Below are 26,297 nucleotides of genomic sequence, written 5' to 3' on the forward strand. Positions count from 1 at the left end.
GTATAGAATTGTTTTATTTCCTCATCTCTACGATAAACTCAAAACAACGAAGAAAAGCATCTTGTGTGGCAGTGGGAACAGGTAAGGCTGTCAAAACGCATGTCCGACATCATACAGGATTATAATTACATGATTCAAATATAATAATTATAAAAATATTTACCTTCATCATAATAACCTCATCTTCTTGTATCAAGTCGTTTTTTTAACGACCAAGACTTACGGTGATGGTTATTTGTTCAGGGTGCCGGCGATAACTTGCCTAATCTTCACGAAGGACACCACGGGACCTTTAATGTCCACCGACTAATGCAGGTACACGGGTTGCCCGTTTAATAAACACGACCTGTGTACATCTCTTTTGATGGAATGTGTCCATGTACCAACGATATCTGCAGATATAAAACACCAATATAAAGAAAATCTCTCTCACAATTTTCCTGAAGATCTTTGAGGGCCTTGGCCCTTCCGGTCAGAATGACCCGGATATGCGGCCCTGTCTAGGACTCGTGCGTATCCTGAGATGATCACAACACTTCGAGTGAACCCGAATAGCCCCTGGAGGTAAACACCTTATGTACCTGTCTGTCCCACATCACCAAACACCATCCGGGATGCCATTACTGATATCCTGTTAAAGGGACACAAATGGTTTCTCGTGAACAAGAATTCCACAAGTATTCCGCAAGAATTCCACAAGTATTCCACAAGTATTCCACAAGTATTCCATAAGAATTCCACAAGTATTCCACAAGTATTCCATAAGAATTCCACAAGTATTCCACAAGTATTCCGCAAGAATTCCACAAGTATTCCACTTTGTTTCTCATTTGAACAGGAGAGAAAAACAAACTTCCACCTTTGTTCATGAATATCTATCAAGTGCTTCCATCTCAGTTGCCATGTGTAACTGAACCGATGGTCATGCCAAACGACAGTGTGTGTAACATGTCCATGGCTACATGCAGCATCACATGTAAACTTTTACAATCAACATGAACATGCTGTTAAACCATATTTACATCGTCATGGTTGTGTACATTAAAATCGATCATCATTGTACTCGAGACTCAAACACCGTGTCTAACCCATATGCGTGAGTGCACTAAAGGGACACATGTACGCTACATGCCACATGAAGAGTATGTACAGGGTGTTTCAAAAAGATTGATACAACTTTGACTTCCTGCCATTTCTCTGTTTTTTCATCTATACCGTTTTCCTTTTCAGAGTTTGGTGGTGTTATCGTGGTATTTGTTCGCTGGGATTTCTAGCTCCGTAGCTCAACGAGGCCATTGACAGTGGAGCAGAAGCCCATTTCCACTTGAACGGTGCCATCAACAACCACAACAACATTTTCTCAGGGGAAGAACCACCTGAGGAGATCACTGAGAGATACCTAAAAGGGCCTAAGGTCACATGCTTCCGCGCCTTCAATGCTAGATGGGGAATGGTAGGGCCTTACTGGTTTGAGAATGACAACAGCAGGACGGTGACGATCAACTTTGAGCGGTGAGCGCTACCGGGTCGTGCTCCAGAAGTTCCATCATGATCTAGCTCAAAGGGTCACCTGAAACCAGCTCAGTGTGACCTGGTTTATGCAGGATGGTGCACCCCCGCATACAGCTGGTGACACCATTACTTTCCTGCAGCAGCTCTTCAGAAACCGCGTCGTTGCCCTGGGTACCGCTCAGGACTAGGCACCACATAGCCCAGACTTGAACCCTCTGGACTACTGGTTCTGGGGGGCTGCCAAGGGCTCTGTCTACCTCAACTGCCCTGCCACACTGGATGATCTGAAGCAGGAGGTGTCAGACTACCTCCAGGCAGTGCCACATGAGACCTACAGGAAAGTTGGACAGAACTTTGGAGTCAGGATCAATGCCTGTCTGAACCGCGAAGGGGCGCACATCGAGAACGTCAATTACAAGGATTTTGCGTAAATGCCAATTTCAGACCTTGGCCTCTCACTAACTCTAGCAGTGACTTCCTGCAATAGCAATCAGTGATAGAAAATGCCATGTCATAAGCTTTCAATAAATATTTGGTTCACGTTCCTGAGGTTTCTATTTCTTTTTAAATAAACGTTTAAATTTGTATCACTCTTTTTGAAACACCCTGTACCTACCTACACCATTGTGGACTCTCCCTCCCAGCAGGTGATGCCAAAACGTCCTCAAATCGTGAAGGCCTGGCCTAATAACCCATCAGGTAACTCCTGCGGTATCAGAATGTAAGACAGTATGTATAGGATAACACGTGGACCATGCGAGGTCAAATGGTCATACGTGATACCCCCAGCACCACTCGGACATGTGGCTTCAATCCTCCGCTCGGACATGTGGCTTCAATCCTCCAAAGTTTTGTTTAAATATTTTTACATTGATCTGAGGCTCATGGAGGATCTTGTACATATACCACATGCAGGACAAATAAATTAATAGACATCAGTGTACTTTTACATCAACTACAAGGACATGATTAGCCAATACACAAGCATGGGATTTGTACCTGGATTTTCTACATCATGAGCCAGGGGTTCAGAAGTAAACACTAAAAGAGCGTTTACTATAGAAACTACAAACAAAAGGCATAAATATGATGAGCAAAAATAAATAACTGCACAAGCTTTCACGAATATGACTCGTGTTGTTGAGTGACTGGTCAACTGACTCGTGTTGTTGAGTGATTGGTTGACTGAATCATGTCATGCTGTGACTGGTTGACAGACTTGTGTCATGCTGTGACTGACTTGTGTCATGCAATGGTCGGTTGGTTGGTTGACTGACTTGTGTCATGCAGTGACTGGCTTTGTTGGTTGACTGACTTGTGTCATGCTGGGACTGGTTGACTGACTTGTGTCATGCTGTGACTGGTTGACTGACTTGTGTCATGCTGTGACTGGTTGACTGACTAGTGTCATGCTGTGACTTGTTCACTGACTCGTGTCGGTGCTGTGACTGGTTCACTGACTTGTGTCATGCAGTGGCCGGCTGGTTGGTTGACTGACTCGTGTCATGTTGTGACTTGTTCACTGACTCGTGTCGGTGCTGTGACTGGTTCACTGACTTGTGTCATGCAGTGGCCGGCTGGTTGGTTGACTGACTTGTCATGCAGTGACTGGTTGACTGACATGTCATGCTGTGACTGGTTGATTGATTTGTCATGCTGTGACTGGTTGATTGATTTGTCATGCTGTGACTGGTTGATTGATTTGTCATGCTGTGACTGGTTGACTGACTTGTGTCATGCATTGGCCGGCTGGTTGGTTGACTGACTCGTGTCATACTGTGACTGGTTGACCGACTTGTGTCATGCAGTGGCCGGCTGGTTGGTTGACTGACTCGTGTCATGTTGTGACTTGTTCACTGACTCGTGTCGGTGCTGTGACTGGTTCACTGACTTGTGTCATGCAGTGGCCGGCTGGTTGGTTGACTGACTTGTCATGCAGTGACTGGTTGACTGACATGTCATGCTGTGACTGGTTGATTGATTTGTCATGCTGTGACTGGTTGATTGATTTGTCATGCTGTGACTGGTTGACTGATTTGTGTCATGCTTTGAATGGTTGACTGACTTGTGTCATGCTGAGACTGACTTGTGTCATGCTGTGACTGGTTGACTGATTTGTGTCATGCTGTGACTGGTTGACTGACTTGTGTCATGCTGTGACTGGTTGACTGATTTGTGTCATGCTTTGAATGGTTGACTGACTTGTGTCATGCTGAGACGGACTTGTGTCATGCTGTGACTGGTTGACTGATTTGTGTCATGCTGTGACTGGTTAACTGACTTGTGTCATGCTGTGACTGGTTGACTGATTTGTGTCATGCTTTGAATGGTTGACTGACTTGTGTCATGCTGAGACTGACTTGTGTCATGCAGTGACTGGATGACTGACTTGTGTCATGCTGTGACAACTGTGTCATGCAATGGTCATTTGGTTGGTTGACTGACTTGTGTCATGCAGTGGCCGGTTGACTGACTTGTGTCATGCAGTGGCCGGCTAGTTGGTTGACTGACTGACTTGTCATTCTGTGACTGGTTGACTGACGTGTCATGCTGTGACTGGTTGACTGATTTGTCATGCTGTGACTGGTTGACTGATTTGTCATGCTGTGACTGGTTGACTTTTTTTTTTTTTTTTTTTTTTTGGATACAAGATCGAGGCTCGTGAAAGAGCGAAAACTAACTTGTGTCATGCTGTAACTGGTTGACTGACTTGTGTCATGCTGTGACTGGTTCACTGACCTGTGTCATGCTGTGACAACTGTGTCATGCAATGGTCAGTTGGTTGGTTGACTGACTTGTGTCCTGCAGTGGCCGGTTGACTGACTTGTGTCATGCAGTGGCCGACTAGTTGGATGACTGACTGACTTGTCATTCTGTGACTGGTTGACTGACGTGTCATGCTGTGACTGGTTGACTGATTTGTCATGCTGTGACTGGTTGACTGACTTGTCATGCTGTGACTAGTTGACTGACTTGTCATGCTGTGACTAGTTGACTGACTTGTCATGCGGTGACTGGTTGACTGACTTGTGTCATACAGTGGCCAGTTGGTTGGTTGACTGACTTGTGTCATGCAGTGGCTGGCTGGTTGGTTGACTGACTTGTGTCATGCTGTGACTGGTTGACTCACTTGTGTTATGCTGTGATTGGTTGAGTGACTTGTGTCATGCTGTGACTGGTTGACTGACTCATGTCATGCTGTGACTGGTTGACTGACTTGTGTCATGCTGTGACTGGTTCACTGACTCGAGTCATGCTGTGACTGGTTGGCTGACTCATGTCATGCAGTGGCCGGCTGGGTGGTTGACTGACTTGTGTCATGCGGTTGGTTGGTTGACTGACTTGTGTCATGCAGTGACTGGTTAACTGACTTGTGTCATGCTGTGACTGGTTGACTGACTTGTGTCATGCTGTGACTGGTTGACTGACTTGTGTCATGCAGTGGCCGGCTGGTTGGTTAACTGACTCGTGTCATGCTGTGACTTGTTCACTGACTCGTGTCATGCTGTGACTGGTTCACTGACTTGTGTCATGCTGTGGCCGGGTGGTTGGTTGACTGACTTGTGTCATGCAGTGGCCGGCTGGTTGGTTGACTGACTTGTCATGCAGTGACTGGTTGACTGACTTGTCATGCTGTGACTCATTGACTGACATGTCATGCTGTGACTGGTTGATTGATTTGTCATGCTGTGACTGGTTGATTGATTTGTCATGCTGTGACTGGTTGACTGACTTGTGTCATGCAGTGGCTGGCTGGTTGGTTGACTGACTTGTGTCATGCCGTGGCTGGCTGGTTGGTTGACTGACTTGTGTCATGCTGTGACAGGTTGACTGATTTGTGTCATGCTGTGACTGGTTGACTGATTTGTGTCATGCTGTAACTGGTTGACTGACTTGTGTCATGCTGTGACTGGTTGACTAATTTGTGTCATGCTGTAAATGGTTGACTGACTTGTGTCATGCTGTGACTGGTTGACTGGTTTGTGTCATACTGTGACTGGTTGACTGACTTGTGTCATGATGTGACTGACCTGTGTCATGCAATGGTCAGTTGGTTGGTTGACTGACTTGTGTCATGCAGTGGCCGGTTGACTGACTTGTGTCATGCTGTGACAGGTTGACTGACTTGGGTCATGTTGTGACTGGTTGACTGACTCATGTCATGCTGTGACTGGTTGACTGACTCGTGTCATCCATTGGCGGGCTGGTTGGTTGACTGACTTGTGTCATGCTGTGACTGGTTGACTGTCTTGTGTCATGCGGTTGGTTGGTTGGTTGACTGACTTGTGTCATGCAGTGACTGGTTAACTGACTCGTGTCATGCTGTGACTGGTTGACTGACTTGTGTCATGCTGTGATTGGTTGACTGACTCGTGTCATGCTGTGATTGGTTGACTGACTCGTGTCATGCTGTGACTGGTTGACTGACTCGTGTCATGCTGTGACTGGTTGACTGACTCATGTCATGCTGTGACTGGTTGACTGGCTTGTGTCATGCAGTGGCTGGCTGGTTGGTTGACTGACATGTGTCATGCTGTGACTGGTTGACTGACTTGTGTCATGCTGGGACTGGTCGACTGACTTGTGTCATGCTGTGACTGGTTAACTGACTTGTTTCATGCTGTGACTGGTTGACTGACTTGTGTCATGCTGTGACTGTCTTGTGTCATGCAATTTCCAGTGGGTTGGTTGACTGACTTGTGTCATGCAGTGGCTGGTTGACTGACTTGTGTCATGCAGTGGCCGGCTGGTTGGTTGACTGACTTGTCATGCTGTGACTGGTTGACTGACATGTCATGCTGTGACTGGTTGTCTGATTTGTCATGCTGTGACTGGTTGACTGACTTGTCATGCTGTGACTGGTTGACTGACTTGTGTCATGCAGTGGCCAGTTGGTTGGTTGACTGACTTGTGTCATGCAGTGGCTGGCTGGTTGGTTGGTTGACTGACTTGTGTCATGCAGTGGCTGGCTGGTTGGTTGGTTGACTGACTTGTGTCATGCTGTGTCTGGCTGGTTGGTTGACCGACTTGTGTCATGCTGTGACTGGTTGACTGACTTGTGTCATGCTGTGACTGGTTGACTGATTTGTGTCATGCTGTGACTGGTTGACTGACTTGTGTCATGCTGTGACTGGTTGACTGATTTGTGTCATGCTGTGACTGGTTGACTGACTTGTGTCATGCTGTGACTGGTTGACTGACTTGTGTCATGCTGTGACTGGTTGACTGACTTGTGTCATGCTGTGACTGGTTGACTGACTTGTGTCATGCTGTGACTGGTTGACTGACTTGTGTCATGCTGTGACTGGTTGACTGACTTGTGTCATGCTGTGACTGGTTGACTAACTTGTGTCATGCTGTGATTGGTTGACTGACTTCTGTCATGCTGTGACTGGTTGATTGACTTGTGTCATGCTGTGACTGGTTGACTGACTTGTGTCATGCTGTGACTGGTTGACTAACTTGTGTCATGCTGTGACTGGTTGACTGACTTGTGTCATGCTGTGACTGGTTCATTGACTTGTGTCATGCTGTGACTGGTTGACTGACTTGTGTTATGCTGTGACTGGCTAGTGTCATGCAGTGCCTGGCTGGTTGGTTGACCGACTCGTGTAATGGAGTGATCAGATAATCATGATCAGATCATGATCATATCATGATCAGATCATGCAGTTCTGTCCCACTGTAGAAAAACATGAAAACCACCTTGTTCAAGTGTAGGTATTGCCATGAACCTCATGTCCACATTTGTGATGAGTTTGCCATTTTACTTAAATCTTGCTGCAGAAAGATGCTCCATGCTGCAAGTTTCCGAACGGACGCAACATGATATGCATAATTTTTTGTACTGAAGTACAAGTGACGACGTCAACAACTAGTCTTATGTCAGAACCATGAAGGTGCTCTCATGACACACGCCGTAAAATGAAGATCTCAACTATAAATTCCAATAAACATCCTCTCGAAGATCTTTCAGCATCAAAATGTCATTTGTAGGAAATCCTGGAGGTGGAAGATTATGGCAGTAAAAGTGGAGGATGCAAAATGCACTGAAAGCTTATCGGTGCATGTGACATGTTCCTGCAGTCGTTTTAAATATAGAACAGGAGAAAAATGTAATAAAGTGATGTCTAGATCGCACAGGTGGTCGTGGAGTCAAAAGCTAGTCAGGTCATGGCAGGACCTCGAGCGCGTACGGAACATGCCTCTGCCGGGATTCTTCGCCACAAACTTGTTCAGGAGTTTCCAGGCGCGACGACTCAAGCTCTGCTTGCGATGCCTGTGCAGGTGCCCGCCACGGCTCGACGCGCGCCCGCGATGTTTGCCACCACGGGGGTCTCCGGGTTGCCCCCCTGCCGCACCACGTGGCCTCAGCTGCCGCACCAGACCCTCCAGTAGCTCCCGCACGTTGTGCTGCAGCGCTGCGGAGGTCTCGATGAACTTGCAGTCGAGCGACGATGCGCGATCGCGACCTTCTGCCAGCCGAGTCCAAGGAGGAGTCCAATGGGAACGAAGAGAAACCGGGTGGAAGGGTGCAGAGGAAGGTTAGAGCGTTATGAGGGGCGTGAGGTGTGGTACCCGTCTACGTCATATACACACATCGTGTCGGAATCGTGAGAGTACATCAATGGTTTGCTACTCACCTTCAAACGAGACTTCACGAGATCGCACCAGGTCGCTCTTGTTTCCCACCAGAATGACGGGCAAATGGTCTCCCGAGTCAGTGCTGCGTACCTGGGCACGCATATCCGCCGCACGCTCAAAGGTAGCACGCTCTGCGATGGAGTACACGACGATGCACACATCCTCGCACTGCGCCAACGTGTCATCGTCGCCATCATTCTGCGGACAGGTACAAGGTTCAACCAAACCATTGTAACATACCAACATATATACATATATGTTATACATACACAATCAGATCTTGACGATGCAATTCAGTGTGAGAGTATAAAGCGCACCTGCTGATAACCCTCGAGCACCTGTAAGGTAGCCTCTTCTCCACTCACCATGAGAGTCCTTTCGTACATGTCGTCGGACACTGTGTACATCAAACGCACAGAGTCCGGTCAGCGGTCGCAATGTGTATATTCTATGTATATATAACAATGTGTATATTCTATGTACATATAACAATGTGTATATTATATGTACATATAACAATGTGTATATTATATGTACATATAACAATGTGTATATTCTATGTATACATAACAATGTGTATATCCTACGTATATATAACAATGTGTATATTCTATGTACATATAACAATGTGTATATTATATGTACATATAACAATGTGTATATTATATGTAACTATAACAATGTGTATATTCTATGTATATATAACAATGTGTATATCCTACGTATATATAACAATGTGTATATTCCATGTATATATAACAATGTGTATATTCTATGTACATATAACAATGTGTATATTATATGTACATATAACAATGTGTATATTATATGTAACTATAACAATGTGTATATTCTATGTATATATAACAATGTGTATATCCTACGTATATATAACAATGTGTATATTCCATGTATACATAACAATGTGTATATCCTACGTATATATAACAATGTGTATATTCTATGTATATATAACAGTGTGTATATCCTATGTATACATAGCAATGTGTATATTCTATGTATATATAACAATGTGTATATCCTACGTATGTATAACAATGTGTATATTCCATGTATACATAACAATGTGTATATTCTATGTACATATAACAATGTGTATATTCTATGTATACATAACAATGTGTATATTCTATGTATATATAACAATGTGTATATCCTACGTATATATAACAATGTGTATATTATATGTATATATAACAATGTGTATATCCTACGTATATATAACAATGTGTATATTCCATGTATACATAACAATGTGTATATCCTACGTATATATAACAATGTGTATATTCTATGTATATATAACAATGTGTATATCCTATGTATACATAGCAATGTGTATATTCTATGTATATATAACAATGTGTATATCCTACGTATATATAACAATGTGTATATTCCATGTATACATAACAATGTGTATATTCTATGTACATATAACAATGTGTATATTCTATGTATACATAACAATGTGTATATTCTATGTATATATAACAATGTGTATATCCTACGTATATATAACAATGTGTATATTATATGTACATATAACAATGTGTATATTCTATGTACATATAACAATGTGTATATTATATGTACATATAACTGTGTATATTCTATGCAGACATAACAATGTGTATATTCTATGAATATATAACAATGTGTATATTCTCTGTATATATAACAATGTGTATATTCTATGTATATATAACAATGTGTATATTCTATGTATATATAACAATGTGTATGTTCTATGTATACATAACAATGTGTATATTCTATGTACATATAACAATGTGTATATTCTATGTATATATAACAATGTGTATATTCTATGTATATATAACAATGTGTATATTCTATGTATATATAACAATGTGTATATTCTATGTATATATAACAATGTGTATATTCTATGTATATATAACAATGTGTATATTCTATGTATATATAACAATGTGTATATTCTATGTATATATAACAATGTGCATATTCTATGTATATATAACAATGTGTATATTCTATGTACATATAACAATGTGTATATTATATATATATATATATATATATATATATATATATATATATATAGAATATACACATTGTTATATGTACATATAATATATGTACATATGTACAGATAACAATGTGTATATTATATGTACATATAACAATGTGTATATTCTATGTATATATAACAATGTGTATATCCTACGTATATATAACAATGTGTATATTCCATGTATACATAACAATGTGTATATCCTACGTATATATAACAATGTGTATATTCTATGTATATATAACAGTGTGTATATCCTATGTATACATAGCAATGTGTATATTCTATGTATATATAACAATGTGTATATCCTACGTATATATAACAATGTGTATATTCCATGTATATATAACAATGTGTATATCCTATGTATATATAACTGTGTATATTATATGTACATATAACAATGTGTATATTCTATGTACATATAACAATGTGTATATTCTATGTATATATAACAATGTGTATATTCTATGTACATATAACAATGTGTATATTCTATGTACAGATAACAATGTGTATATTATATGTATATATAACAATGTGTATTGTTGTGGATATGAGGATTGTGTTTTTTATTGTGTTTTTTTAATTATTGCTTTATTCTGGACCCTCCTGCCTCCAGTCTGTGTATAAAGGTCAAAGGGCGTTCCCGTAATTAATTCCATAAAACATACACGAAGGACACCATATATCCCTGTTGAGTAGTTATATCCTTATTATGTGTATTAGTGTAAGGCTTTGTCTTCCATTAATTAATACTCCATTGCACCGAATCAATTAATAATAGCTCCCCTTCAATAATCCCATTTCCCAGCCAAACTCTCCATCTCTGGGCAAAGCAGTTCACAAGCGTGGGGTGCGCGCCCTCTCATTTCGCTGCTATAGTGAATATGTGCTCCGTGCTCTGTTTGAACAGGAGGGGCGGGGTCGCCAGGGAGAGGCAGCCCAGGGCGCGCCACGAAGGGTGGGGCTGTTCAGCCCCATGCCCAAATAAGGAAACAAGCCCGTGGCTCGCCACGAGGGGCGTGCCGTCGGTGCCATGCCCAAATAAGGAGACAAGCCCGTGGGATTGCCATACAAGGTCACGAAACAGAGCACGGGGGGGGGGGGGGGGGGGGAGGGCGGTACCGAAACCGACGAGGGCGTGTCATACGCGTGCTGAAGGTATGAGAGAAGGGTGGAACGATCGCTGGGAGAAGATACACCAGAGATATGGCAGATGAGTCCAGGTGCGTAAGAGGGTTGGCAGTCCACCGGGAGAGAGTTGAGAGTTGCACCGGAGTTGCGTGAGAGATACGGAAAGCCTTTGGGTGGTTGTTGCGTGAGAGATACGAAAAGCCTTTGACAAAGAGCCGCTTCAACCAGCCCCGTTTCAACCAGCCGCATGAAGCCCTGACGGAGCAGCGATTGACCCTGCCGGTGTGCGGTGTAAAGCCGAATACAAGGAGCTGCCGGCTCCTCGCTTCCCGCCCGGAGTGGACCTGCTCGCTGTGCCCTGTGATTCCACCTGCTCATCCCTCCAAACGATTCCTGCCCTTCCATCCTTTTGCGTACGTGAGTTTGTTTTGTTTGTTCTGTCCTGGGTAATAAGTTAAGCCTGTTTAGTTAAGCTAGTATTTTCACTGTGTCTTTCTGGTCCGTCCCTCTTTCTGCTTTATTTTCTTATCTTTCCTTCTTCCTTGGTTTCTTTGGTCCTGTACAGTGTACATAGTAATAAATTATATTCGTATTGCAAAACCTTTTTGTCTTCTTCTTCTTCTTCACATCCGTGTCGCCTTTGTCTTTTCCCTATTGAATATCTGTGGCGCGATTTTGGCCAACGTTCAGGAATCGGGTTAGTCGGGGTAACTGTTCGGGTGCGGCGGCCATCCGCTCGGCAAATCCAGTAACATCTTATCCGCGTCCATAACAATTGGTGTCAGGAGTGGGATACGAGGCCCGAACCAAATTTTTAAAACATCTAGAAAAAATTTGGTCAAAATTTGGAGCGGCCAAGATTTAGTTTTTAAAATCCGAAATTTGAAATCGCGCCATGGCTAGTCAAGGCGATCGGATGCAGGTGGGTGAGCTAGAAGAGGGGTTAGGGGTAACCCAGGACGAGAGGGAGGAAATGGAGGAGAGCAATGGTGAGGTGGTTGAGGAGGTGTCAGGTGCGCAATATGGCGTCCTCGCGCACGTGGGTGTAGCGGCACCAAATTTAGCCGCGCCCGTGGTTGCAGAGGCACAAAATAGCGGCGCTGCGGCAGCCGAGTCTGCGGCACTGGGGAAATTGCACCTCTTTATGGCGCAAATCAGGGCATGCTTCGTGGTGCAAAGTAAGGAAATAGATGAAAAGATGGATAAATCAAGGGCGGAAAGCAGAGAAATGGGACAAATGATGGAAAGGACTAGTGAGCAATTGGGAAACCAAATCGGAGGATTGGAAAACAGAATGGGGGAGCGGCTAGAAGCTAAATTTGAGGGGTTAGACAACAATTTAAAGGGGTTGGACAATAAATTTGAGGGGTTAGACAACAATTTAAAGGGGTTGGACAATAAATTTGAAGGGTTAGACAATGGGATAAAAGAGGTGAAGAAGGGGTTAATGGGGTTGGAAAATACAATGGACGACAAATTGCGGGAAGTAGGGGAGCAATCCGCCCGGGAAATCAAACGGATGGGGAACCAGATAGAGGAGGTGAAAATCGGGTTGGAAGGTAAATTGGATGCTCAGAGGGATGAATTGGGACAGATGAGGGCGGCATCTACAAAAGAGATGGAGGAGATGGGGGAGGAAATACGACGAGGTGTAAGCGAGGAGGTCTCAGGGGTACGCGAGGAGGTAGAGCGAGGTGAGAAGCGTATGGAGAAGGAGGTGAGAAATGGAATGGCTAGGTTACAAGGGGGAATAGAGGACCTGACGCAGGAGGTGGAACAGCTGACGGTAGGACAGACGGAGTTAGTGGAGCAGGTACAAAAGAATACTGCTGTACTAGGAGGGTTAAAGGCGACACAAAAAGAACTAAAAAACGACTTGATAGCGACGAAGAGGGAATGTCGGATGGTACGTGAGGGACTGACAACGAGGTTGGACGAGGTGACAGAAGTAATGGAGACAAAGGACCGGGAGGTGAGGACGCACATAGAAACGGTCAAGGTAGCCTTAGAGGACGAAATTGGGGAGACGCACCGGGAAATAAAAGAGGTGAAGCAAAAGTTAGAGAAAGTGGAAGAGGGGGTGCGTGAAATTAAGAAGAGACGGAGGGAAACTAAGAGGGAGATAAAGGAGGAGTTGATGGAATATGTACAAGGTCGGTGCTCAAATCGTGATGGTGTGCTCGCTAACCAAATAAAGAGTTTGCAGGTGGCGAAGGAGGTGCGGAGACGAGGTGCCAAGGTGAGTGGCGATATATTCGGAAATGTATATGATGTGAGGGGAGCTTCAGTCGGCTTGGGGGTTGGTGTAGACCCGGGTGTTCGTGAGAGGCCGCTGGTGAAGTGTGTGACAGGTACGGTGTGCGAAAGAGGAGGTGTGCGAGAATGTCCGACTCTGGGGTGTGTGAGGAAAAAGTGCGCGCCGAGGAGTGAGTGTGCTGTCGAGAGTGAGTTGGTCGTAGCGCGTGTGCGCGTCGTAGGGAGTGTTACAAGGGATGTAACGGAAGCATGCATGCCTGTGGTGAGTGTTACGGAGGAAGTAACGGGAGAGTGTGCGCAAGGGGATGCACGAGAAAGGTGTGTAACGGACGGGTGCATGGGGAAAGAGTGCGCTGTCAAGAGTAAGGGAGAATGCACGCTTGGTGAGTGTTACAGAGGGTGTAACGGGAGAGTGTGCGCAAGAGGATGCACGAGAAAGGTGTGTAACGGCCGGGTGCATGAGGAAAGAGTGCGCTGTCAAAGGTAAGGGTGAGTGCGCGACCGAATGTGGAGGTGAGAGTAGTGAGAGTGACACGGAGTGTGAGTTGGTTGTGGCAGGTGAGAGAGGATGTACACCTGGAATGGAAGGATGCACACCTGGAATGGTAGAGCGTGTGTGGGAATGCACACTGGAATTGGTAGTGAGGCACGTGGTTGGGTGTGCAAGTGAGAGCACACCTGTGGTTGTCACAGAGGAGGTGACCGAGGAGGGGGCGCGAAGAGGTGTGTTGGTGAGGTGTGCGAACGACGCGTGTGCAAAGGTGTGCGGTGGTCGGGTGTGTGACCAAGTCTGTGAGCGAAAGAACGAGTGCAATAACGAAGTACGCGGGGTGTACGGGCGGCGTTGGAGCACCGAGCTCGGTGAGGGTGAAAGGGGTCGCGTATGCGTGTGAGCATGCAGGTGAAGCATCGACGGTAACCGGGTTAGCGGTTAGAGCGACGTATAGCCGAATCGGGCCTTCGGTGCGAACCGGGCAGCTTTGCGTGCCGCGGGGATCCGCGGCGGTTTTGAAAGAACCGCCGTGCGAGATCCACGCCGGGCCGCGCTTTGAACGGCCGCGTCCGTGCTCCACTAAGCGGAGCGGGCGGCCCTGTAGGAAGGGTCGTCACGACAACCCTTTGTGGTTGAGGCGTTCCGGCAGGTCGAAATCGGGCCATTGGACGGCTCCGTGCCGAGATGGTGCGTGGGATCTCGGCCCGGGTAAGCCCCCGTCCCTGCACCGAATGCCGGACACATCCAGCCGCCGGCACCAAGCAACCCGCATTCATTGCTCTGCTTTGCGAAGCCGAGCTTTGGAGATGAATTGGCGCACCGAGAGGCTCAAGTGAGTAGACGTGTGACGAGGATAGTGTTTTGGACCCAAAATTAGAAAAACAAAATTTGATGATTGGCAAAGGATTGGCAGAGTGATGATTGGCAGATGATTGGTAGTGATTGGCAAATTTTTAATTAGCTGGAATTTGGTGTGCAAAATTGGTAGTGGAAGATGCCCGATGTGGTGGGATGGCAACTTTTCCATCTCTCACAGCGGGGGCAAAGGAGCACTAGTCTTATGGGGTTTGGCAGTGAAAACTAGCCCGGGAGGGTTAGGATATTGTGTGGAGGGACCTAGAAGATGACCTTAGGTAACGTTAAGATTAGGTAGTGACAATGATACCTGTAGTGGGGACGCAGGTAGATTAGTTTGGATGATAATGACGAGGGAGCGCAATAGTTTAAAGGGACGACTGGGAAGCGCAAGTTCCAGAGGGGAGTAGTTAGATGAGATGATGCCGTGTGTGTGAGGATCGAAAGTGTATTGAGCAGGGTATGAGTAAATGATTGTGATTGTAAGTTGTGTTGAGATTGCACAGGTGTGCAACTGAACAGGTGGATGGAGCAGTGTATGAGGGAGTGATGGTGATGTGTGTTGTGTTGACCGAATGGTCCTGGAAGGAAGGAGGGTGCAGGTGGCACCAGGTGTGATTGCACAGGTGTGCAACTACAGGTGAATGGAGAACAGGTGTATGGAATAAATGGTATGGAATATATGGAGTATGGGAATGGATGGTCGTGGAGTGAGTATGATGGAAACTGTGGAGTGGAGTGGATGGTGCGAAGGTGTGGATGGGGGAAAGGAGGATGGACCCCATCACGAATACCCGGGGAGGGTAGTGTAAGAGTTAGGTAGAGGGTACAGGTAAATTGTGGTTGGATATTGGCATCTGTGGTGCGGGTAGTTGCACAGGAGTGTAGTGATGGGTGCATTAGTGTTGTGGAAATGGCTGGGCGTGTAGCCTGTTAGTGTGTGTGTCATTAAATGGGCACTCCACCACTGTGAGGATGTCAGCCAGGTGAGGCCGCAGGTGGGCTCTGGGAGCCGGTAGTTGTTGTGGATGGGGCCCGAGGATCCGGAGGACGGACCCGGGTAGCCCAGTGCCAGAGGGCACCGAGTGGGGTGACAGAGCCAGGAGGGGCCTTCCCCAGTTAGATAGGTTAGGGTGAGGAGCTAGGTAAGCTCGGGTGGCAACTACAGTGGTGGAGGTGTGCAGGTGGGTAGACCTGCTGGGAGAGCTACACGCCCCAGTCCTGAAATTGTGCAAGGGCACAGGGAGATGAATCGGGGGAGTGAGACCCCAAATTGAGAAGCACCACAGTTTGGTCAATGGGAATTGGTTTTTAGAACCCATAGTGTAAGTTGGCCAATGGATTGGCAGGGAAAGACCCCGGGTAGTGTAAAGTGTGTTAAAGTCATTTAGAAGGTAGTTAGGATGGAGATCTCCTCGCACCATCTACATCCACTCACCTGAGGTAATGATGGTACTCCACACCATGCCATGGTTGTTTTTATTATTATTGATGCAAATGTTTGGAATGAGAGACACATCATGACGTGGGTGTGACATTGTGCTGATGTTCCATCTCTTCCTCCTTATGAGGATTGATGATGAATTGGGTGATGGCAAATTTTGGTTAGAGGGATTGTGGAGACGAATTTGGTATAGGGGAAATATGGGGAAGACGTGACAGTAGTGACGAATTTGTAAATGTGTAGATTGTTGTAAATATGGGGTAAGGGCAAGGGTAGGGTAGGTGACAGGGGCGGTGATGGACGGTAGGGACGAGCTTTTCTCTGCTCCATCTCCATACGCACCTCGCCTTGCATTGCCTTTATTGAAGTGTACCCTTGTGACCTTACCTCTCGCTCATCTGTCTTTTCCCCCCTTTGTCTCCCACATGAGGACCTGTGCGCCACTGGGCGCTGAGGGGAGCGTGCGTGAGTCCGCCATTGGGCACCCAAACCTCTCGCAACCACAGCTGTCTTCATCGATGCACCACCTTATGGACCACATATCTGTGGCTGAGCACCACTTATGGACCCCATGGGTTGGGGCATGGCCCCTCTGCTGGAACCGGCCATGAAGGCCCGAAATCTTGCTGGCGGACCTTGATCACAGGGCACCGGTGCCTCACAGGTGAACCACACTAGTCGGCCCTGTGGGCCATAAATAAATAAAAACGGACACGGTTGGTGCATTTTATTTTATGTGCAAATAGGCCGCCAGCAAAGAAGATGACAACACCTGGAAGATAGCAATAGCCAGCAGAGGGAGCCAAAGAGCAAGAGACCACTAGCAGGGTTTGTTTGGTTATTTTTATTGAGAATTGTAGTGACTGTGCACCGATTGGTGCTTGAGGGTGCTTTTGTGCGTGTTTGGGGTGTTTCATGGTGCATCGATGCAGGGCAGACTGTCTCCCCCACCCGAAAGAACGATCACAGGTCCTGGGTTGCGTTTTGTAAATAAAGTAGTCATTGTAAATAATGCGGCCCCACCATAAATGTATACCGTAAATTTCGGACTATTGAGCGCATCGTTATATAAGCCGCATCCCCTAATTTTTTTTTAAAACTGGAATTTAAACACACACAAGCCGCACTGGTTTATAAGCCGCAACCATTTATTAACCACAAAAAGTGAGAAACTCGACAGCCACAGAAACTTGTCAGACGCGCGCAAAGCACAAATTCAATCACGGTTGCCTTTTTTGTTTACAGTCCGATTGAGAGGTAGGTCAAAGGTCAGAGGGACCTCATCCATATTAATTATGTCCTGCGGAGCAATGACGTTCTCTGCTATTTTCTCCTGCGTGTAGTTCCGAAAGTTTGCGATTTTTTCTTCGAAGTCAGGAGGGAGTTGTTGACAGAGAGTCGTTCGTGCTCTGACAAAAAGACCTTTGCGTTTCATAAATCTGAAACACCATGACTGCCCGTCCTAAAATTCTTCTATTTTCTTTTCTGCAGCGATCGATCTTGCTTTGAGTCTAATCTGAACAGTAGAAACACCCCGACCATCCACTCTCTGTGTGTTAACCCAGTCTTCAAGTTCGTCTTCCAGTTCGGGCCATCGGCATTTCCTACCTCTGAAAGCCTTTGTTGACTTTTTGCAGCGAGAAAGTTCGCCCCTCTGCTTTCTCCAACGTCTGATCATGGATTCATTCACTCCAAGTTTATGAAAATTCCATAAACAAGCCGCATCGTTATTTTAGCCGCAGAGGTCAAAGTTGAGGGAAAAAGTTGCGGCTAATAGTCCGAATTTTACGGTAGTTTGAAGACAATTCCGCAATTCGGTTAGCTGTGGGCGTGAGTCTGTTAGGTAGGGTGCAATGGAGCAGCGGGACATAATTATTTATGTTTTAAAACTGTCACACTCAGGGTCAGGTTAAATGTAGAGGGAACTACACCTACGTGCCACACTAAAAGTTAAGGTAAGAGGCCCGGGACGTGCCTAAGAGGAGGAGGGTGCAGTGTTGTGGATATGAGGATTGTGTTTTTTATTGTGTTTTTTTTATTATTGCTTTATTCTGGACCCTCCTGCCTCCAGTCTGTGTATAAAGGTCAAAGGGCGTTCCCGTAATTAATTCCATAAAACATACACGAAGGACACCATATATCCCTGTTCAGTAGTTATATCCTTATTATGTGTATTAGTGTAAGGCTTTGTCTTCCATTAATTAATACTCCATTGCACCGAATCAATTAACAATAGCTCCCCTTCAATAATTCCATTTCCCAGCCAAACTCTCCATCTCTGGGTAAAGCAGTTCACAAGCGTGGGGTGCGCGCCCTCTCATTTCGCTGCTATAGTGAATATATGCTCCATGCTCTGTTTGAACAGGAGGGGCGGGGTCGCCAGGGAGAGGCAAGCCCAGGGCGCGCCACGAAGGGCGGGGCTGTTCAGCCCCATGCCCAAATAAGGAAACAAGCCCGTGGCTCGCCACAAGGGGCGTGCCGTCGGCGCCATGCCCAAAAAAGGAGACAAGCCCGTGGGATTGCCATACAAGGTCACGAAACAGAGCACGGGGGGGAGGGCGGTACCCAAAACCGACGAGGGCGTGTCACACCCGCGCTGAAGGTATGAGAGAAGGGTGCGATGATCGCTGGGAGAAGATACACCAGAGATACGGCAGATGAGTCCAGGTGCGTAAGAGGGTTGGCAGTCCACCGGGAGAGAGTTGAGAGTTGCACCGGAGTTGCGTGAGAGATACGGAAAGCCTTTGGGTGGTTGTTGCGTGAGAGATACGAAAAGCCTTTGACAAAGAGCCGCTTCAACCAGCAACGTTTCAACCAGCCGCGTGAAGCCCTGACGGGGCAGCGAGTGACCCTGCCGGTGTGCGGTGTAAAGCCGAATACAAGGAGCTGCCGGCTCCTCGCTTCCCGCCCGGAGTGGACCTGCTCGCTGTGCCCTGTGATTTCACCTGCTCATCCCTCCAAACGATTCCTGCCCTTCCATCCTTTTGCGTACATGAGTTTGTTTTGTTTGTTCTGTCCTGGGTAATAAGTTAAGCCTGTTTAGTTAAGCTAGTATTTTCACTGTGTCTTTCTGGTCCGTCCCTCTTTCTGCTTTATTTTCTTATCTTTCCTTCTTCCTTGGTTTCTTTGGTCCTGTACATAGTAATAAATTATATTCGTATTGCAAAACCTTTTTGTCTTCTTCTTCTTCTTCACATCCGTGTCGCCTTTGTCTTTTCCCTATTGAATATCTGTGGCGCGATTTTGGCCAACGTTCAGGAATCGGGTTAGTCGGGGTAACTGTTCGGGCGCGGCGGCCATCCGCTCGGCAAATCCAGTAACATGTTATCCGCGTCCGTAACAGTATATTCTATGTACATATAACAATGTGTATATTATATGTACATATAACAATGTGTATATTATATGTACATATAACAATGTGTATATTCTATGTACATATAACAATGTGTATATTCTATGTACATATAACAATGTGTATATTCTATGTATATATAACAATGTGTATATTCTAAGTATATATATAACAATGTGTATATTCTATGTATATATAACAATGTGTATATTCTATGTATATATAACAATGTGTATATTCTATGTACATATAACAATGTGTATATTCTATGTACATATAACAATGTGTATATTCTATGTATATATAACAATGTGTATATTCTATGTATATATAACAATGTGTATATTCTATGTATATATAACAATGTGTATATTCTATGTATATATAACAATGTGTATATTCTATGTACATATAACAATGTGTATATTATATGTACATATAACAATGTGTGTATTATATGTACATATAACAATGTGTATATTATATGTACATATAACAATGTGTATATTCTATGCATCTATCTATAATTCCAGTAATCTCTGTGTGCATGTGTGTGTGTCTGTGTGTCTGTGTGTCTGTGTGTTTGTTTGTCTGTGACCGCTGTTTCTCGACAACCACGGGTCCGATATACTTGAAACTTGCCAGGTATATTGCTGGGGACCCGAGGATGTGCCTTTTCAAGGTTTCATATTAATCGGAGAAGTAGTGACCGAGCTATGGCGATTTCTTTACCAAACTCCGCAAGCCGTTCGCTTTGGACCAAACCATTTCATGTAAATAGAGGGGGGGGGGGGGGGATTGTCACCGTACTCGCAAACCGTTCGCTTTGGACCAAACCATTTCATGTAAATAGAGGGGGGGGGGGGGGATTGTCACCGTACTCGCAAGCCGTTCGCTTTGGCTTTGCGAATGGACCAAACCATTTCATGTAAATAGAGGGGGGGGATTGCCACCGTACTCGCAAGCCGTTCGCTTTGGCTTTGCGAATGGACCAAACCATTTCATGTAAATAGAGGGGGGGGGGGGATATAATTTTAGATATATATATAGTACGGGCATGCCCTAGACCAAACCATTCCATGTAAATAGAGGGGGGGGAGGGGATTGTCACCGTACTCGCAAGCCGTTCGCTTTGGCTTTGCGAATGGACCAAACCATTTCATGTAAATAGAGGGGGGGGATATAATTTTAGATATAATAATAATAATAATTCATTTATTTTGTATAGCGCTTTTCCAGAAGCCCAAAGGCGCTTTGACAGAGTGGAAAACATAATGCATAACAATACATGAAAACAACAATTGCAAAAAGACAAGAATCAAGAAAACAAACAGCAGCGATATACGGCATATATATAAGACAAGAATCAAAAAGACAAGACAAGAATCAATAGGGAAATATTTAAAGCAAAAGGAGGGAGAAGGAGAAGAGATAGTCAGGGGTTAAATGCTGTGGGTTGAATGTTGAATGCAGCGTTGAACAGGTGGGTCTTTAGTGATGTTTTGAATGTGGTGAGTGAGGAGGAGTCTCTGATGGTGTGAGGTAGTGAGTTCCAGAGGGTGGGAGCAGCGATGGAGAAGGCCCTGTCCCCCCAGGATCTGAATTTGGTCCGGATGGAGGGGGTCAGGAGGTTGGTACCAGCAGAGCGGAGGTTGCGGGTGGGAGTGTGTCTGGAGAGGAGGTCAGCCAGGTAGGATGGGGCCAGGTTATGGAGGGCTTTGTATGTCAAGAGGAGGATTTTGTACTGGATTCTCTGGGGGATGGGGAGCCAGTGAAGCTTGTAAAGGACGGGGGTGATGTGGTCACGGGTCCGGGAATGAGTGAGTAGACGGGCAGCGGAGTTCTGAATGTATTGGAGTTTATTGGTGATTTTTGAGGGTGAACCATAGAGGAGGCTATTGCAGTAGTCCAGACGGGAGGTGATGAAGGCGTGGATGAGGGTTTCTGCAGCCGTGGAGGAGAGGGATGAGCGGAGACGGGCAATGTTTTTCAGGTGAAAGAAGGCTGACTTTGTGATCTGTTTAGTGTATTTGTCGAAGGAAAGGGTTTGGTCAAAGATGACGCCAAGATTCCGGATGTGAGGGGAGGTGGATACTGGGATACCGTCGATGTTGAGGGCAAAGTTATGGGTGGATTTTGTGAGCGTTTTTGGGCCAATTTGGGCATGCCCTAGACCAAACCATTTCATGTAAATAGAGGGGGGGGGGGGGATTGTCACCGTACTCGCAAGCCGTTCGCTTTGGCTTTGCGAATGGACCAAACCATTTCATGTAAATAGAGGGGGGGGATTGTCACCGTACTCGCAAGCCGTTCGCTTTGGCTTTGCGAATGGACCAAACCATTTCATGTAAATAGAGGGGGGGGGGATATAATTTTAGATATATATATAGTACGGGCATGCCCTAGTCTATCTATAATTCCAGTAATCTCTGTGTGTGTGTGTCTGTGTGTCTGTGTGTTTGTTTGTCTGTGACCGCTGTTTCTCGACAACCACGGGTCCGATATACTTGAAACTTGCCAGGTATATTGCTGGGGACCCGAGGATGTGCCTTTTCAAGGTTTCATATTAATCGGAGAAGTAGTTACCGAGCTATGGCGATTTCTTTACCAAACTCCGCAAGCCGTTCGCTTTGGACCAAACCATTTCATGTAAATAGAGGGGGGGGGGATTGTCACCGTACTCGCAAGCCGTTCGCTTTGGCTTTGCGAATGGACCAAACCATTTCATGTAAATAGAGGGGGGGGGGGGGATTGTCACCGTACTCGCAAGCCGTTCGCTTTGGCTTTGCGAATGGACCAAACCATTTCATGTAAATAGAGGGGGGGGATATAATTTTAGATATATATATAGTACGGGCATGCCCTAGTACATAACAATGTGTATATTCTATGTATATATAACAATGTGTATATACTCTGTATATATAACAATGTGTATATTCTATGTATATATAACAATGTGTATATTATATGTACATATAGCAATGTGTATATTCTATGTACATATAACAATGTGTATATTCTATGTACATATAACAATGTGTATATTATATGTACATATAACAATGTGTATATTCTATGCATACATAACAATGTGTATATTCTATGTATATATAACAATGTGTATATTCTATGTTCATATAACAATGTGTATATTCTATGTATATATAACAATGTGTATATTCTATGTATACATAACAATGTGTATATTCTATGTATACATAACAATGTGTATATTCTATGTACAAATAACAATGTGTATATTCTATGTATATATAACAATGTGTATATTCTATGTATATATAACAATGTGTATATTCTATGTATCTATAACAAAGTGTATATTCTATGTATATATAACAATGTGTATATTCTATGTATATATAACAATTTGTATATTATATGTATATATAACAATGTGTATATTTTATGTATATATAACAATGTGTATATTCTATGTATATATAACAATGTGTATATTCCATGTATATATAACAATGTGTATATTCTATGTACATATAACAATGTGTATATTCTATTGTACATATAACAATGTGTATATTCTATGTATATATAACAATGTGTATATTCTATGTATACATAACAATGTGTATATTCTATGTATATATAACAATGTGTATATTCTATGTATTTATAACAATGTGTATATTCTATGTATATATAACAATGTGTATATTTTATGTATGTTTTACAATGTGTATATTCTATGTATATATAACAATGTGTATATTCTATGTACATATAACAATGTGTATATTCTATTGTACATATAACAATGTGTATATTATATGTATATATAACAATGTGTATATTCTATGTATATATAACAATGTGTATATTCTATGTATATATAACAATGTGTATATTCTATGTATTTATAACAATGTGTATATTCTATGTATATATAACAATGTGTATATTTTATGTATGTTTTACAATGTGTATATTCTATGTATATATAACAATGTGTATATTCTATGTACATATAACAATGTGTATATTCTATTGTACATATAACAATGTGTATATTCCATGTATATATAACAATGTGTATATTCTATGTACATATAACAATGTGTATATTCTATGTACATATAACAATGTGTATATTCTATGTATACATAACAATGTGTATATTCTATGCATATATAACAATGTGTATATTCTATGTATATATATATAACAATGTGTATATTCTATGTATATGTAACAATGTGTATATTCTATGTATAAATAACAATGTGTATATTCTATGTATATTTAACAATGTGTATATTCTATGTATACATAACAATGTGTATATTCTATGTACATATAACAATGTGTATATTCTATGTATATATAACAATGTGTATATTCTATGTATATATAACAATGTGTATATTCTATGTACATATAACAATGTGTATATTCTATGTATATATAACAATGTGTATATTCTATGTATATATAACAATGTGTATATTCTATGTATATATAACAATGTGTATATTCTATGTACATATAACAATGTGTATATTCTATGTATATATAACAATGTGTATATTCTATGTATACATAACAATGTGTATATTCTATGTACATATAACAATGTGTATATTCTATGTATATATAACAATGTGTATATTCTATGTATATATAACAATGTGTATATTCTATGTACATATAACAATGTGTATATTCTATGTATATATAACAATGTGTATATTCTATGTATATATAACAATGTGTATATTCTATGTATATATAACAAAGTGTATATTCTATGTATATATAACAATGTGTATATTCTATGTATAAATAACAATGTGTATATTCTATGTATATTTAACAATGTGTATATTCTATGTATATATAACAATGTGTATATTCTATGAATATATAACAATGTGTATATTCTCTGTATATATAACAATGTGTATATTCTATGTATATATAACAATGTGTATATTCTATGTATACATAACAATGTGTATATTCTATGTACATATAACAATGTGTATATTCTATGTATATATAACAATGTGTATATTCTATGTATATATAACAATGTGTATATTCTATGTACATATAACAATGTGTATATTCTATGTATATATAACAATGTGTATATTCTATGTATATATAACAATGTGTATATTCTATGTGTATATAACAATGTGAATATTCTATGCATATATAACAATGTGTATATTCTATGTATATAGAACAATGTGTATGTTCTATGTATATATAACAATGTGTATATTCGATGTATATATAACAATGTGTATATTCTATGTATATATAACAATGTGTATATTCTATGTATATATAACAATGTGTATATTCTATGTATATATAACAATGTGTATATTCGATGTATATATAACAATGTGTATATTCGATGTATATATAACAATGTGTATATTCTATGTATATATAACAATGTGTATATTCTATGTATATATAACAATGTGTATATTCTATGTATATATAACAATGTGTATATTCTATGTATATATAACAATGTGTATATTCTATGTATATATAACAATGTTGTCGCTCTCGAGTCGCCGACCCACCGACATCGGCCTCCTGATCCTCCTCCATTCCACACAACAGGCGAGCGAGCAGCGACTTGCCCACACCTGGTGCTCCGAGCAGCAGCACGCGGTACGGAGCCGCCGAGCACGCCGAGCCGAGGCCCGTATCGCTGCTCTCGCTCGACACCACCGAGTCGTCCGAGTCCGAGGAGCCGCTCGTGTCGCCATGTTTGCCGCGGTCCACCGGGGGCGGCACCGAGCCGTCGCGGTGCCCGAGGAGCGCGTCGCCCCGGATCAGGGGTCTGCGGGCGGCGCCGGGTACTCTCAGCGTGCCCGAGCGACGCACCGATCGCTCCCCGGGTCTTCGTCGATCTCCCGGTACCGTGGTCAGACCGTCGAGGTGTTCGACCATCGGCAGAGGGAGCGGGCTGCTCCCGCGGCGCTGCTCCGGATGTTGCACATTCAACGCCATTTGTCTGCACGGATACACGACATATACATGTTATGGATGTCAAAGCCATGTGTCTGCACGGATACACGACATATACATGTTGTTGATGTTAAAGTACAAAGCCATGTGTCTGCACGGACACGCGACATATACATGTTATAGATGTTAAAGTACAAAGCCATGTGTCTGCACGGATACACGACATATACATGTTATTGATGTTAAAGTACAAAGCCATGTGTCTGCACAGACACACGACATATTCATGTTATTGATGTTAAAGTACAAAGCCATGTGTCTGCACAGACACACGACATAAGCATGTTATGGATGTAAAAGTACAAAGCCATGTGTCTGCACGGATACACGATATATACATGTTATTGATGTTAAAGTACAAAGCCATGTGTCTGCACGGATACACGACATATTCATGTTATGGATGTAAAAGTACAAAGCCATGTGTCTGCACAGACACACGACATATACCTGTTATTGATGTTAAAGTACAAAGCCATGT

At 43.2% G+C, this 26,297-nt stretch overlaps 1 protein-coding gene across 1 annotated transcript; it reads right to left on the reverse strand.

Moving 5' to 3' along the window:
- On the reverse strand, positions 1–25,798 carry LOC137422427 (GTP-binding protein GEM-like). The gene is made up of 4 exons (XM_078772904.1): positions 25,366–25,798; positions 8,475–8,554; positions 8,157–8,355; positions 1–631 (listed from the first exon to the last, which is right to left on the reverse strand). The coding sequence occupies exons 1-4, from the start codon at positions 25,796–25,798 to the stop codon at positions 621–623; spliced, it is 723 nt and encodes a 240-aa protein (XP_078629030.1). The 3' UTR covers positions 1–620.
- Positions 25,799–26,297: the final 499 nt, after the last annotated feature.

This window comes from Myxine glutinosa, chromosome 2 (genome assembly GCF_964187855.1).
Source record: "Myxine glutinosa chromosome 2, kmMyxGlut1.1, whole genome shotgun sequence".
Classification (NCBI taxonomy): Eukaryota; Metazoa; Chordata; class Myxini; order Myxiniformes; family Myxinidae; genus Myxine; species Myxine glutinosa.